Source organism: Geotrypetes seraphini, chromosome 2, assembly GCF_902459505.1.
Source record: "Geotrypetes seraphini chromosome 2, aGeoSer1.1, whole genome shotgun sequence".
NCBI lineage: Eukaryota > Metazoa > Chordata > Amphibia > Gymnophiona > Dermophiidae > Geotrypetes > Geotrypetes seraphini.
In genome coordinates, this window is record NC_047085.1 from 121,519,679 (window position 1) to 121,536,399 (window position 16,721).

Consider the following 16,721-nt stretch of genomic DNA (forward strand, 5'->3'; position numbering starts at 1 on the left):
TGTCTCGAGCCGGGAACACTAATTATTAATTTTATTTATTCAATTTTCTATACCGTTCTCCCAAGGGAGCTCAGAACAGTTGACATGAATTTATTCAGGTACTCAAGCATTTTCCTTGTCTGTTCCGGTGGGCTCACAATCTATCTAATGTACTAGATTTATTGTGCCCTGGCTCCAAAAAGTTTGCAAGACACTGGTCTAGAATGTCTCACCTATTGCACTGGAAATCTGTTTTAGTAACAGAAGTATCTTGTGAGGGCAGAGGAGATTGTGAAGTACTGTAGTTTGTTCTTGGAATGAGCTCAATCATGTATTCTCTGCTAACTTCTGACTGCAAGAAAGTTTGGTTAATGCTTACGCGTAGGTAGACTTTTGAGCCATTTTTGTTATTATAATTGAAATCAATAGGCTACTGACAATGGCCCCGAAGCCCATAGAGATTTAAAGGGCTTCGGGGCTGTTGCCACATGGCAGCCGCTAGCAGTAAATGTGATATAATATATTGAGCCTGAATAATTTAGTGTATCAGTTTTGTATGAGGGAAAAAAAAATACATGGTGACTCTAGCTAAATTGCTTAGTGTAACACTCATAGATATACTCCAAAGAGAATGTAAGATACCTGAATTTAAAAACTAGACAAAACAATGTCAAAATACAAAATAAAAAAAATATAACAACTTATTGTAGCAAATGCACAGATTCACAATCACATAGACAGTATCCTAGAAAGAACTAAATAATGAGAGCAATATATGGCCCCAAAAGAAAGCAAAATACTGTCTCCAGTGTCAGTATACTCGCAAGCACATGTTCATACACACATCCAAAAAAAAAGCTTCACATTCATTCAAAAGAGAAAAAAAAAAGGGGGGGGTGAAGATACTCTTCTTTCAGTATTTATAAAGAGCGCAGGATACGTGGACAGCAGTATTGTAATGACAGTTCAGAGCATGTTCTCTCCCTCAATGTGCAAATCAAAAACCACTGTATAGATCAGTCAGCCAGATCAGTTTAAGAATTCAGACTCCGATCATCATCCACGAGACAATTTTTTCAGGTCAAGGGGCTCACAAAAGATCTGTCATGATGACTGCCGCTGGGTCTGTTGTGTGCACAAAGGGAATGGGAACTTGTATACCACTTTTTTGTTGCTTTGGCATTTCAGAGCTGACATTCAAAACGCTGGGCACTGGAGGATTAAGTGACTTGCCCAGTTCACAAGGAGCAGCACTGGAATTTGATCTCATAATCTCTGGGTGAAGAGGCAGCAGCTCAACCAATGAGCCACAGCCCTTCCTCCTAGATTTCAAACCAATGCCAGCTGAAATGCACTGCTACCAAATACCCCAGTTATTAGGCTGCTAATCCGGCATTCTGTAGCTCATCACAAATAGGGCACAAATTCTGCACAATTTATCTGCCAAGCCAACACACCGATAGTATCAATGCCACCATACCATGTGGTCTAGATCTTAGTTCCTTTCATCTTGTAATCAATATATTCACCAGATCAGTATTTGCTGAAGTGTCTCACAAGCTGTACTTTCACTGGGAATCGCTCCCTTAGCTCATAAGTGATTCACCACCAGGCTCATATGTTCAGAGTAACCTCCGTTGGGAGAATGAAGCAGAGGTGAATGCAGCGAGACTCACCAGCCAGCCATTGTCGCTGAGCAGAAAAATTCAGGATCCCATTGCAGCTTCTTTTCAACAAGATATCATGGCTCCAGTACCCTCGCCATGGATAGCCCGCCTCCCAGCAAGTCTCCGGCTCCTTGATGTGTCACATACACCCCCAATGTGTTTATCCAGCATTGAAAGAGCGGATCACATCATGCACGAGTCACTAGGTCCCAAGACCATTGCCATGTGTTCATGGCTCGCAGGAATGTTCGGACCGCTGTTTCAATCTCCACAAAATCAAAATAAGATAAAATCAATAGATTAAGAGTAGAAAATAAAGGAAAATGTCACTCTGTCATCTCCAAAATAAATATAGAGGTTGAAAGGGGAGAGACTCCAATTCAGGCGGCCATCTTCCATAGCACGCCGGCTCCCCCCCTATTTTCCAAGTTTATTCATATCTTACTATCCCGCGCCAAGGGTAAGAAACTTCTGGGCAGCTTACAATCTAAAAATAAATCAAACTAAAATAAAAAGTAAAATCACAATACAATATATCAATATGGTTTAAAGCAGAACTACAATTATTAGAGAATAGTAGGGAGGAAAACACATTAGGTTAAAACTTCTTGTGTCTTGTAGAAAACTCTCAAGAACCAAATGCCACTGAAACAAGATTATAGTACTACTAATGCTATTATCATGTGTAATATGCATAAGGCCCATTGTGTAGTAGAATGAATCCTGTGGCAGATAAGTGATAACAAGTTGGTGTACTTGCTAATGTTAGTGAATGACCCTTAAGTCAGCGCTTAACAATTTTTCTGTGGCTGCAACTTCATTTGCATTGCCACAGAAAATGTGACACACCCTAGGTAGTGATGTTTTATGGAGGACCTACCCAAGTCAAGACATCAAACCCAGGTCACAAACCCCAAAAGGATGCCACAGTTTGGGAAATTATGCTCTGTATCAGGGGTCTCAAAGTCCCTCCTTGAGGGCCGCAGTCCAGTCGGGTTTTCAGGATTTCCCCAATGAATATGCATGAGATCTATGTACATGCACTGCTTTCAATGCATATTCATTGGGGAAATCCTGAAAACCTGACTGGATTGCGGCCCTCAAGGAGGGATTTGAAATCCCTGCTCTATATGCTGTTACATGACCAGAAAAGAGTTATTTTCTTACACTTTAAAGGCAACAGTTGCTTCTTTTAATGCAGGTCCATTTGGAATAAATCATGGCATTGAGCTTCATTCAGATGTAGTGGAATATGCCAAAGAAAAACTTGAGAATTTCATCAAAAACAGTGATAGCTTTGATAAGTAAGTATAAAATTCTAAGTTTATTAGCAATAGTGATATTGAGGGGTCCTTTTATTAAGGTACGCTAATCGATTTAGCGTGCGCTAAAGATTAGTGTGCACTAAATGCTAAAGAACCAAAAAAGAAGAAACAAGGCCTCAAAATGCTATAGAACAATGGCAAGAAGAGGCATTGGAGAAATCACAACCAGCGTGGGGACATCCATTATATTCCTATGGGCATCTTAGCATTTAGTGCGCGCTATGGGGCTCATAATAATTTAAAAAAAAAGTCTACAAAGTGGCCTAAATGGGTACTTGGACGATCAAAAAGCGTGATCGTCCAAGTACCCATAACCAAAGCTGGTTTTAGATGTATCTAAAACCAGCTTAGGCCTTTCCCCTGCCTCTAAACGCATAGAGCGAAAAGAGGCATTTTTAGAGGAGGGGAAAGGGTGGGAGGTGGGTCGTACAGCAGGTATAACCAAAAGTTTAGGCAGGTCGCCTAGTCGGCACTTATATGTTTTGACTTAGACCAAGTCAAAACAGGTATAAGTGCCAAAAAAGGGGCCGCTGAGCTGATCGCAGCTGCCGCGATGACCTCAGCGGCCCCGGCAACCTGCCCACCCCCTCCGCAACATCGCGGCAGGAGAGATGGCTCATCTCCCCTGCCGCGATGGCAATCGGCCACCCCCTGCCCCCGAAATGCCCAATCTCTCCTGCCGCGATCCACTCCCCCAATCGGATTGGGCAGGAAAGAGCCCAACCCCTCCTGCCCCGGCGACCCAAGACCCCCCAACATGATCGGGGCAGGAGGGATTCCAGGCCCTCCTGACCCGGCAACCACCCCACCCCGCCGATCCGATATGGGCAGGAGGGAGCCCAACCCCTCTTGCCCCGACGGAACCCACACCCCGCCGATCTGATCTGGGCAGGAGGGAGCCCAACCCCTTCTGCCCAGGTGAACCCCCTACCCCCCCACTAAGATATGGGCAGTAGAGATCCCAGGCCCTCCTGCCCATGATGCACCCTCCCGAATGCCCCCTGAACCCCCGCCAAACCCGTGATACCCCCTTTACCGGAGTGAGTCGTGTCTGAAGGCTGCTCCTGCACTTTGTTGGCAATCTTTATTTCAGCTAATATTTTTTTATATTTCATCATGCCCAAGCGCAGGGGCAAACAGAGGGGCGTTCTTCCAGCCTCATTGGTACTTCGTTGATGAGGCAAGTGGCAATTACAGCATACGCCACCCCGGTTGGATCGGGCTCATCCGCAGACCGAAGTGGGCAGTCCTTGGTCCTGGAGAGCGAGGTTTCGCTTAGCCCATTGGGGCCTGGAGTTCCTCCATGACCCGGGAGGATGCCGGGGACGCCGTCGGTAGTGCAGGAGGCGCAGGAGATGATGTCTCTGTTGGCACTGCAGATTTTATCCTTGACCCTGGAAGCAGTCCATGGCTTGTCGACTCCTTTGCAGTCGACATTAGAGAACGGAGGAGCAGTAACCTGCGAGGAAGCAGTGAAGGAGGAGCTGGGAACCATTGGGGCAATCCCTGGAATATCTATACCTCCTCCTTTAATAAGACCCGAGGTTATCAACATGGAAGCAATTTGGAGTGGACTCGAATCAGTACATAAGGTATGCTCCCAATTTGTTTCCTCAGTACAGAGTACTAGTATTCATTTAAAAGCTTTGGAAGAGAAATTCCAAAAACAGTCCAATAGAATGGGCAACCTGGAAAAATCAATGGCAGAAGTGAAGGTTTCCATTAATTCACAACTGAAGGAAAAGTCTTTGCTTATTAGAAAAATGGAAAATTTGGAAAATGCAAACAGAAATTTAAATCTTAGACTATTAAACTTCCCGGTCTCCAAATTTCAAACACCGAGAGATTTATTTAATTCCTTCTTAAAATTAGTGTTGAAATTTCCTGAAAATAATATGCCACCGTTGCAAAAGTTATACTACTTGAATATTCCCAAAGAAGATAAAGGCAAAGGAATCATGCCAGGAGACTTGGATCTCACTGGTATGTTGGGAACATCAATACAAGAAGAAATAACTATTAGAGCAACTTTACTGGTAACCTTCGTTTTTCTTCAGGATAAAGAGGCAGTTCTTCATCTTTTCTATAAGACTGATAATGCGGAATTTCATGGTTTCAAAGTTTCAGTATTTCCAGATGTGTCAAAATGGATGCAAGCCAGACGGAAGGAATTCTTGGCTTATCGTCAGTTAACTTTGAGTTTGGGAGCAACTTTTCAGTTACGTTTTCCCTGTAAATGCTGTGTTACCTATCAGAATGTTAGATATATATTTTATGATCCTGATCAATTAAATTTCTTCTTAGAGGGCAAGACAGCTTCTAGAGCTCCAGATTCTCCCATGGAGTCCCTCAGCCAGGCAGTTTGTTAAATCCAACTACACTCTGTAATGTGATTAGCTACGAGTTATTCCTCAGAACCAACTTCCCTTGGAGGTGATGGTCTCTCTCTCCTTATTTTGTGGACTCTAAATTAGTCATATATGTGGAATTATTGTTTCTTATTTCAATTGTTAATTGTTTCTTAATTCAATTGTTAATTTCTTTAAATTGTTGTTTAACAATTTGTGAAAAATATAAATAAACAAAAACAAAAAGTTGGACGGACGGGTCCCAAGCCCGTCCGTCTGGCAGACCCGCCATCCTCAGAATGGCGGGTCTTAGGGCCTGATTGGCCCAGGTGCCTCAAGCCAATCAGGCCCTAAGGCCCACGATTCTGAGGATGGCGGGTCTGCCGGACGGACGGGCTTGGGACCCGCCGGTCCGTCCAACTTTTTTAAGGTAAGGGGGGTCTCGGGGGAGGTGTCACAGGGTCAGTGGGTGGAAAGGGTTCAGGGGGGTGATCGTGGGTTCGGGGGAGGCGTTCGGGGGGGGTGCATCGTGGACAGGAGGGCCTGGGATCCCTCCTGCCCGTATCTTGGTGGGGGGTAGGGGGGGGTCACTGGGGCAGGAGGAGTGGACTTTCTCTGCCCATGTTGTGTCAGGGGGGGTCACCGGGCAAGAGGGGTTGGGCTCCCTCCTGCCCATATCGTGTCGGGAGGGGGGTCGCAGGGCAGGAGGGGTTGGGTTCCTTCCTGCCCCAGACGATCGCGGGGCTGCATCTGGGCAGGATAGGTTGGGCTCCCTCCTGCCCCAGCCGATCACGGGGCTACATCAGGGTAGGAGGGGTTGATCTCCCTCCTGCCCGATCTTGTCGGGGGGGGTGGATTGCGGCAGGAGAGATTGGCTATCTCTCCTGCTGCGATAGCGATCCCAAGTGCCGTGTTTGGCAACACTTCGTGGTATCACTATCGTGGCAGGGGAGATTAGCCATCTCTCCTGCCGTGATCGTTGCTGGAGGGGGGGAGGGGGTGTGTGGATTCTGTAACCTGTGTTGTTTTTGACAGATACCGGTTACAGAATCTAGCTTTTAGGCGAAGGACTGGCTCCTCCTTCGCCTAAAAGGCTTGGCTTTGGGTGTTTGGAACTTAGGCTTTTTATTGGTTTATTATATGTTGTAAGTATAGACGTAGTGGTGGTCTGGGTGTTTAAACAGCTGAACGTAGAGGCAGGTCATTATTTTTTTAAAACCTCCTTTTGGACGTTTTTTTTGAGAATGGACATTTTCCCTGCTTCTACTTTCAGTGTTTAGGGCCTATTATGCCCCTCCACATCAGTTAGCTCACCTTAGTAAAAGGACCGCTAAGGGCTCCTTTTAGCAAGCCGCGCTAGTGGGGATAGCGTGTCGGACATTTGATCACGCGCTAACCCCCGCGGCCGACTAAAAAACTAATGCCTGCTCAATGCAGGCGTTAGCGGCTAGTGCGGCAGGCAGTTTAACGCGTGGTATTACGTGCGTTAAACCCTTACCACAGCTTGATAAAAGGACCCCTAAATGTTCCATTGTAACCATGATCATGATGATATCTTTGATATGATTGCTTTGCTTTCCTTTTACTTCTCTAGTTATTTATATATTATAGGGGTTATGCACTAACTTTTGCATTTAAAAATTCTTAGTGCATAAGCCAAAAGTATAATATGCATAATAAAATTTTACTTAGTGATAGTCACAAAAAAGTCTGTAGTTTGCTTAGCTAATTAAACACAAATATACAAATCTGTATACAAATCTAGAAGCCTGAAAGATAGAGTGTATATTAAATGAAGAGGTAGACAACTGAGATCTATTAGAAGGAGGATAATCAAAGGGTACATTTTTGGGGTGCAAATTATATCACAATGAAAGGGTGGCTTGAATTGGAGGGAGATGGCACTATATGTTAAAGGGATTTGAGTCAAAACAGAATAAAAATTCAGGAGGAAAGAGAAACTTGGAATCTTTATGGATATAAATTCCTTGTGTGAAGGGAAAGAGAATACTGGTAGGGCTATGCTATTGTTTGCTTGGCCAGAAATGTTAAGAGAAATTGGGAAGTTAGTAAAATTGGCAAAACTAATGGATGATTTTATTTACCTTAGTATTGTCTGGATAAATGTGTCAACAGATGCTAGGGAGGTAAAGTTTCTAGATAAAATAAAGGACTGCTTAATGGAGAATCTGTTTCAGGAACTGAAAAGAGGGGAAGCTAGCCTAGTTCTAATTAGTGCAAGAAGTAACAGTTTTGGGTCTGCTGGGCAATAGTGATCATAAAATGATTTTTATGTTAATAACTTGAATGAGGATATGAAGAAAATCTACAATACAATGAGGGGAATGCTTAAAAAAAGAGCTGAAAGGAGTAGCTGCAAAGGTTAGGAGTTCAAATCAGGCATGGAAGCCCAGACCAAGATATAGTCCATACATTAAAAAGACAGAAAGAAGGCCAAGAGACAGCCAACATGGTTAAAAGGTCAAGGGAGAGCTATTTAGAATCAAAGGGAACAACTGATAGATCTGCAAGAATATAACAGGAAGCAGCATAAACACTGGTAAGTTAGATGCAAAGCAGTGATGAAAAACGTGTAAAGAGAATTTGAAAAGAGCCTGCCATAGAGGCAAACTCATAATAAAAACATTTTCGACTACATTAAAAGTAGAAAACCTGTGAGGAAGTTGGTGGAACCAGTAGATAAGGAATAAAAGGGGCAATCAGGGAGGCTAGGGTCATAATGATGACTAAATGAAGTCTTTGCTTCATTCTTTACTGGTGTTTTAAGAGTGATGATACAGAGGAACTGAAACAATATCTCAGTGAACTTGGAAGATATAATAAGCCAATACGATAATTTAAAGATCAGTAAATTACCTGCACCAGATAGTATGCATCCCAGAGTACTGTCAGAACTCAAAAATGAAATTAATGATAACCTGTCATTAAAATTATGGTACCTGAAGATTGGAAGATCGACGATGTAATTCAAGTTTTTTAAAAAAAGGCTCTGGGGTGAAATTGGAGACAAGTAAGCCTGTCGACATTGCTGGGAAAAATGATAGAAACTACAGTATTATAAAGAACTAGGGCTGTACATTGATTAAAAATTTAATTGCATGATTAACTGCATTAAGCGCCTCCTTATATTTTCTCCTATATCGTGCAATATATAGATAGTAGATACATCAGTTTTGAGAATTTACATTTCAATTTGATTGTCCCACAGAAAACTAGTATATTAAGTCCCTTTTACCACCCCCCCCCCTTTTACTAAGCCAAAAATAAAATTTATCTTAACCTTGTTTGCTGATTTTATCTTTCTAATCATCTCATTCAGGGTGGAGAGCAATTAAACATGGGCACCATCAGGCACTGTCTTTCTTTCTTTCTTCCCATCTGCTCCCTCTCCCTACCACTCCATGATCAACATTCCCCCCACCCCCCTCACCACTTCTCTTGAATGGGCCCTGCTTAAATTTCCCTTCATCACACAAGAAAAATTGAAAGCTGGAATTTTTGTTGGTCCTCAAATAAAGAAACTGATGAAGGATAAAGATTTTGATAAAACAATGGATAAAAGAGAAAAAGATACATGGACTGCCTTCCGAACTGTTACTGAAAACTTTCTAGGGAATAACAAAGATCCTAATTACAGGGCCATTGTTGAAACAATGTTGGAACAATTCAAGAAGTTGGGTTGTAATATGAGTGTAAACGTTCACTGTCTACATTCCCATATCAACCACTTTCCGGAAAATCTGGGACATTATAGTGAAGAGAAAGGTGAACATTTTCACCAAAATATTAAGGAGATGGAGAGTTAGAATGAAACTATGATGGTCGACTACTGTTGGATGCTGAAGAGGGACAGTCAAGATCTTCAAGGATCTGCAAGGAAGTCAAACAGGAGAAGGTCTGAAAATTAATGGAACACTGTTTGCTTTTTGTTTTGTTACAGGGTAGTCAAGAAATAAATTAAGGCAGTTCTTTACAGTATTTTTAAAATGTGTTTATAATAAAAATTGACCTCATGTGTTTGAATACATTTGTGCTTACAGTAGTTAAATTCTTGAAAACATAACTTCTTATTTTGTGTTAAAAACCTGATGTGATAGGCATAAATGGAAGTCACTAGACTCAGCATAAAAAAATGATTCAAGAACAACTACTTTTAAGAAATCATATGAGTAAAAGTTTTGTTTTTCTTAAATAAATTTTTTATTTATTTTTTTAAAAACTTACAAGTGCGATATAAAATAAAAACCATTTTACACTTTAACATCACTTAGGGCTCCTTTTACAAAGCTGCGCTAGCGGGTTTAACGCGCGCGACTTTTCATCATGCTCTAACCCCCGCGCTGGCCAAAAAACTACCGCCTGCTCAAGAGGAGGCGGTAGCAGCTAGTGCGGCCGGCGGTTTAGCGCGCGGTATTACGCACGTTAATCCGGTACCGCACCTTCGTAAAAGGAGCTCTTAATATTCCATCAAAGTCTCATTCAGATCAAATATCCCTTCCTCCCATATCCCTAACAACAGTCTTTAAACATAAGAAAACATAAAGTACAGTGGTGCCTCACACAACGAACTTAATTCGTTCCAGGAGCAAGTTTGTTATGCGAAAAGTTCGTTATGTGAAACGCGTTTTCCCATAACAATACATGTTAAAAAAAATAATTCGTTCTGTAGCATATAATATGCTAAGATGACATAAAAAAAGATAAATTTTTTGTTATTATTTTTATTTAGATACATCTAAAAACATAATGTTTTTTTAAACAAACACACATTTTTTAAATTTTAAGACAGACTAAGTAGAGTCTACCAAATCTTGCACATCTTCATCCATTTTCTGCTTTTTAGCCGATGGTTTCATGAAAAACCTGTCCAAAGTCGTTTGTTTTTCTCTTTTCTCCAACATCTGCCGGAAATAACGGACAAGAGTATCGGAATAAAGATCGTTGATCCTGTTTGCTTCAGCTGAATCCGGATAGTGGGCATTGGTAAACTCCTGAACTGCTTTCCATTTGACCAGGATGTTCTTGATGTCAGCAGTTGGGATTGGTCGATTTTTTGATTGTTGCTCCTCGTTATCAGATAACGCTTCCCTTTGAGCATTGTCCTGTTGCTGGACCAGAAGTGCTTGGAGCTCTTCAGTTGTCAGCTCTTCTTCGTGTTCCTCAATAAGCTCCTCTACATCCTCTTCCTCTACCTCTAATTCCAACCTTTGGGCCACTGTGATGATGTCCTTCACCACTTCTGTGTCATCAACTACTGCTTCTTCCTGGGTCCACGAAGGCACAAGCATCTTCCAAGCAGAAATTAGGATCCTTTGTGACACTTCTTCCCAGGCCTTCTGTATAAGTCGTATTGCCATAAGGACATCAAATTTCTCCTTCCAAAACTTTTGGACAGTCATATTGTCTCCACCAAACTCGCATTCTTCAAACACCTTATTAAAGAGGGCTCTAGTGTAGAGTTTTTTAAAGTTCGCAATAACTTGCTGATCCATTGGCTGAATAATGGATGTGGTGTTTGGTGGCAAATACTGCACCTTGATAAAAGGATAATTTTCCTGCAATATTTCCTCTAGGTCTTTTGGGTGAGCAGGGGCATTGTCAAGTATCAGAAGGGCTTTGAGCGGCAGTTCTTTTTCCAGCAAGAATTTCTTCACGGCAGGAGCAAAGGTTTCCAGAATCCATTCGTTGAAGATAACTTGGGTCACCCAGGCTTTTTGATTGGACTTCCAATGGACGGGCAGTTTGGACTTAATAACGTTATTTTTCTTGAAAATTCTTGGATTTTCAGAGTGATAAACCAATAGAGGTTTGATCTTGAGGTCTCCGCTGGCATTAGACGAAAACATAAGGGTAAGTCTGTCCTTCATGGCTTTGTGTCCTGGCAATTTCTTCTCCTCTTTTGTAATGAAGGTTCTGCTCGGCATTCTTTTCCAGAAAAGGCCCATTTCATCGGCATTGAACACTTGTTGTGGGCAGTATCCTTCATCCTTAATACATTTTTGAAAGTTAATAGATAACTTTTCTGCTTCTTTCTTGTCAGCACTGCCAGCCTCACCATGCATAGTAACGCTGTGGATTCCACACCTTTTCTTAAATCTAAAAAACCACCCCCTGCTGGCTTTGAATTCTTCTTCATTAGCTTGATTGCTGCTACTTCCAGGGACGTTTTTCTATAGATCGTCATAAATTCTCTTGGCTTTGTGACAGATAATATCTTGGGTTGTTACGTCACCTTTCACCTGCCTGTCCTTAATCCAAATTGCTAATAGCCTCTCCATTTCCTCGTGGATTGAAGACATATGTTTTTCATGAAATAGTTTTGATACTCCTTTGGCTACTTTGGCTGATTTGATTGCATCCTTATTTGTCAAAATGGTGGTCTTTCTGAGGCCAAACTCTGTGACGAGGTCACACTGTTTTACCCCACATTCACTCCTTCTAATTATTTCCCGTTTCATTTCAACAGAAATCACCTTCCTGCTTTTTTTAGAAGCCATGATATACAGTACAGTATATAAAAAATATTGAGTTTATCTTAAAAGAACAACTGTATACAGTGAGAGAGGGCAGAAACTGGGACTTAACTTTTCATTTTTGTTTTTTCTAGCATCGGGGAAGTGGCGAGAGTAGCTCCGCCCCCCCCCAACGCATCAGCAGTAGGCGCCGGGCCCCTCCATAAAAGGAGGCGAGCCGACGGTCCGCCACTGCACAGGGAGCCAGGCGAAGGGCTGTGAGAGAGGGCAGTTAAGCGCAGTGAGTAACGCAGCTCGGGCGACTTCATTGTGTGAAACGAAGTTCGTTGTACGAATCAAGACATGAAGTTCGTTGTGTGCAGCGTTCGCTGTGCGAGGCGTTCGTTATGCGAGGCACCACTGTACCAAAAAGATTGCATGCAAATGATTCACATGGAGGTTCAAGTCTCTCTCGTCCAATTGATCGGTGTGAGAGTGTAATACACGCAATATATCTGTGCCATTGAAGAAAAAAAAAAAAAACAACAGGCAGACCTGTAGTTTTTTTTACGATAACTAAAACCCCTGGTTTTTTGGTTTTTGTTTTTTTTTTCATAGCCAAGCGGTGTTAGTGCATCGGACGCTTGACTATTTTGCATGTGGTTTTAGCTAATTTGCTTGGCCTGATCAGAAAATTGGCGATCGAGGGGAAAAACTAGCAATGAGCCATTTTTTGAATCGGGTCGGTAAAAGCGATCATCGCTAAAGCTGTGGAAACAGGTTTAGCGACGATCGCTGACTTTAATGCATCTAGCCCTCTAGCAGTGTTCATGCTTAAAACTAGCTGCCACTTTATAATTACCCTCTTACAATGTATTCAAAGTTGATAATGTGTTTAAGTGCTAAAACCTTTCCATGCTTTACTAAACAGGATCCTAAAAATACCTATTTCACTCAAAGGGTTTTCTGTGTTTGTATAATTCAACATTAATTTACTCAAGTTTTTTTTTTTTTTTAAATGTTGCAACAGCAAAGGAATTTAATTTTGTTTAATTATTGGAATATCCTTTTTGTTTGAAAACAACTTAATTTAATTTTGTTTTCTTTTGTTAGGTTTGAACTTTGTGAACCTGCCTATGTGGTTGGTAACTGCCTGGAGATAGCATCAGATAGTCATCAATATGACCGGATTTATTGTGGAGCTGGTGTTCAAAAAGACCATGAGAACTACATGAAAATTTTATTGAAAGTTGGTGGCATTCTAGTTATGCCAATAGAAGATCAGGTGATCTGAACCTTCCCATTTATTTTTATATAAGAAATATTTTGTTATAGATAGGTTGTCATGATGGTAACTGACAAGAGCCATGTTTTGGCATAAAAAACGCCTGCCTGAGGGGTCTAAAATAACAATATATAATATAGACATAAAAGAAATATGTAACATAGTATTATTTGTAATCCACTAAAATCAATATGTGAATATATTGGTGTAAATAAATGCAAAAAATAACCATTATAGAAACATGATGGCAGATAAAAAGCCAAATGACCCATCTAGTCTGTCTGTCCGCAGTAACCATAATCTCTTCCTCTATTTAAGATATCCCACATGCCTGTCCCACGCATTCTTGAATTCAGACATAGTCTTTCTCCACTACTTCCTCTGTGAGACTTTTCCACATATCTACCACCCTTTCTGTAAAAAAGTATTTCCTTAGATTACTCCTGAGCCTATCACCTCTTAACTTCATCCTATGCCCTCTCATTCCAAAGCTTCCTTTCAAAAGAAAGAGACAAAACTCGGGCACATTTATGCCATGTAGGTATTTAAACGTCTCTATCATATCTCCCCTCACTTGTTTTTCCTCTAAAGTATACATATTGAGACCTTTAAGTCTGTCCTCATATGCCTTATGACGAAGACCACACACTATTTTAGTAGCCTTCCTCTGGACCAACTCTGTCCTTTTTATATCTTTTTGAAGGTACAGTCTCCAGAATTGTACACAATATTCTAAATGACGTCTCACCAGAGGCAGATTTTGCCATCACCTTTTCAACCTGTTTGGCCACCTTAAGATCATCACATACAATTACACTCAAGTCCTGCTCTTCTGTCATGCACATAAATTCTTCTCCCCCTAAAATGTTCCATTTCTTAGCATTCCATTTTAGCTGCCAAATTTCAGATCACTCTTCAAGCTTTGCTAGGTCTTTCTTCATGTTGTTCACCCCATCCGGGGTGTCTACTCTATTGCAGATTTTGGTATCATCCACAAAGAGGCAAATATTATCTGACAGCCCTGCAGCAATATCATTTATAAAAATGTTAAAAAGAACAGACTCAAGATCAGAACCTTGAGGCACACCACTGGTAACATCTCTTTCCTTAGAGCAATCTCCATTGACCACTACCCTCCGTCGTCTTCCACTCCTCCAGTTCTTGACCCAGTCCATCACTTTGGGACCCATCCCTAGGGCACTCAGTTTATTTTTTAGACGTCTATGTGGAACACTGTCAAAGGCTTTGCTAAAATCTAAATACACCACATCTAGCGCACTCCCTCTATCCAATTCTCTGGTCACCCAGTCAAATAAATTGATCAGATTTGTCTGACAAGACCTACCTCTAGTGAATCCATGTTGCCTCCAGTCCTGTAATCCACCGGATTCCAGAAAGTCACCATTCTCTCTTTTAAAAGCATTTCTATTAATTTACTTACCACAGAAATCAGACTTACTGGCCTGTAATTCCCTACTTCTTCCTTACTTCCACTTTTGTGTAGAAGGACCACATCCACCTTTCTCCAGTCCTTGAGTACCACTCCCAACTCTAGAGAACCATTGAAAAAGTCAGTCAGCATTGCTACCAGAACTTCCCTAAGTTCCTTCAGCACCCTCGGATGTACACCATCTGGCCCTATCGCTTGTCTACCTTTATTTTAACTAACTCCTCACGAACACAACCCTCTGAAAATCGATCAGGGCCTACTCCTCCTCCATCCATATTCATGTTTGTCTTTTGTGGTCCCACTCCCAGCATTTCAGTTGTGAACACAGAATAGAAATATTTGTTAAGCAATTCAACCTTTTCTTTATCAGCTTTTACATATTCCTCCCCTTCACATTTGAGTCTCACAGTGCCACTTTTGCATTTCTTCCTATCACTGATATATCTAAAAAAAAGTCTTGTCTTATTAAAACATACAAATCAATATAATTATATTCATCTGTTCAATAAATAAAATGTGACGTGTTAAAAGGAAACCTACCCAATAACAATTTATTATTTATGTAGCTGTACCAGATGCACGCAGCACTGTCCATTAAACACACAAGAGAAAGTCCTTGCCTGATAGAGCCTACAATATGAGTTGTTAATGATTGAAACCTTCAAAATCCAAAGCATGCATGGACATAAAATAATTCTGTTTTAAATGAAGAGGAAGCATTAAAAAATGTTGCTGTATTGAAAACTGTATTAAAGAACATAAAGAGATAAACAAATAACCTTCTAAATGTGGAACAGATGTAATTGGGGCAAAAAGAAAAAAAGTTAAATGTCTTTTCTGAAAACATTAAAAAACTATGTTGATGTGATTTAAAATCAAATAATTATTTAAGTATAATAGACCAAATGTCATATGACAGTCGTTAAAAAACCCAAATAATTCCTTATGCAGATGATGCTGTGACATTATTGCATTGCATGCAACAATCATAATGCAAATGTACTTCACTGCAGAAGTTGTGGGGAAGAAACAGGTGCCAGAAATTGTATTCAATTCAGATGAATCAGAGAAACTCGTACAAATCTCCGTAACACTGGATAATGTAATGCGACAGTTTTTTGACAAATTGAACAATAGCAAATTGCCTGGACCGGATGGTATATACTCGAATATAAGTCGATCTGAATATAAGTCGAGACCCTCTTCCCCCCCCAAAAGGAAGAAAAATTGTCAACTCAAATATGTCGGGTGGCTTAATATTTAAGTGCCCTGCCATGTGCACCCAGCCCCATTCCCTCCCTCCCCTTTCAGGCACTGCACCCAGCACCCTTCCTTGTGGAGGTACAGCAGGCATGAGCAAGCTTTCCGAACTTCTACCCCGCTGCTAAGCGGCTGCGCAAATCGAGTTTCTTCGGCTGAGCTGCACGAGCAGGAGCACGATTTGGTGCTGCTGCTCAATGCTGAATGACTTTCTTACTGGTTCCCACGAAGGAAGCTGCTCAACGCTGAGCAGCAGCACCAAATTGTGCTCCTGCTCGTGCTGCTCAGAAGCCAAAGAAACTCGATCTGTGGCAGCCGGGTAGCAGCGGGGCAGGAGTTTGGAAAGCTTGCTCCTGCCCGCTGCGCCTCCACCAGAGATCAGCAGAGGTTTGAGGATGGGGCAAGGAGGAGGGGACAGAGCCTGGCGGCAGCCTCAGCCTGAAAAATTCTGAGAGGGGGTGTTGGCTTGAATATAAACCAGGACCCCCATTTTTGGGCCAATTTTTTGGCCCAAAATCCCGGTTTATATTCAAGTATGTACAGTACATCCCAGAGTGCTGATAGAATTTAAAAATGAACTTACAGAGCTATTTTTAGTCATTTGTAATTTTTCTTTAAAAACAAGCATAGTACAAGAAGACTGGAGGGTGGCCAACGTGACACCAATTTTTAAAAAAGTTTCCAGATTTTCCAAGGGCTGCTGAGTAGGGATGGTGTGCATCTATCAAGGGAAGAAATGTCTTTGGCAGCCGGCTGGCTAATCTACTGAAGAGGGCTTTAAATTACAAATGATGAGGCAGGGTGATCAAAGCCCCCAGGTGAGTATAAGCCCTCAGGTAAGTAAATCACTGAATACCTCTTCACAGATGGGAAAAGGGGGCAATGTCTGGAAAGCAATATATACTAATGCTCAAAGTATTGGAAACAAGATTCA

At 41.5% G+C, this 16,721-nt stretch overlaps 1 protein-coding gene across 4 annotated transcripts in view; it reads left to right on the top strand.

Annotated features, from left to right (window-relative positions):
• PCMTD1 (protein-L-isoaspartate (D-aspartate) O-methyltransferase domain containing 1) overlaps positions 1 to 16,721 on the top strand; it is a 129,417-nt gene that overhangs the window by 94,353 nt on the left and 18,343 nt on the right. For all 4 annotated transcript variants that reach the window (XM_033933693.1, XM_033933692.1, XM_033933695.1 and 1 more), the window contains 2 exons: positions 2,848 to 2,950; positions 12,906 to 13,077. In XM_033933693.1, the coding sequence (XP_033789584.1) occupies positions 2,848 to 2,950; positions 12,906 to 13,077 (275 nt within the window). The remainder of the gene's footprint in view (positions 1 to 2,847; positions 2,951 to 12,905; positions 13,078 to 16,721) is intronic.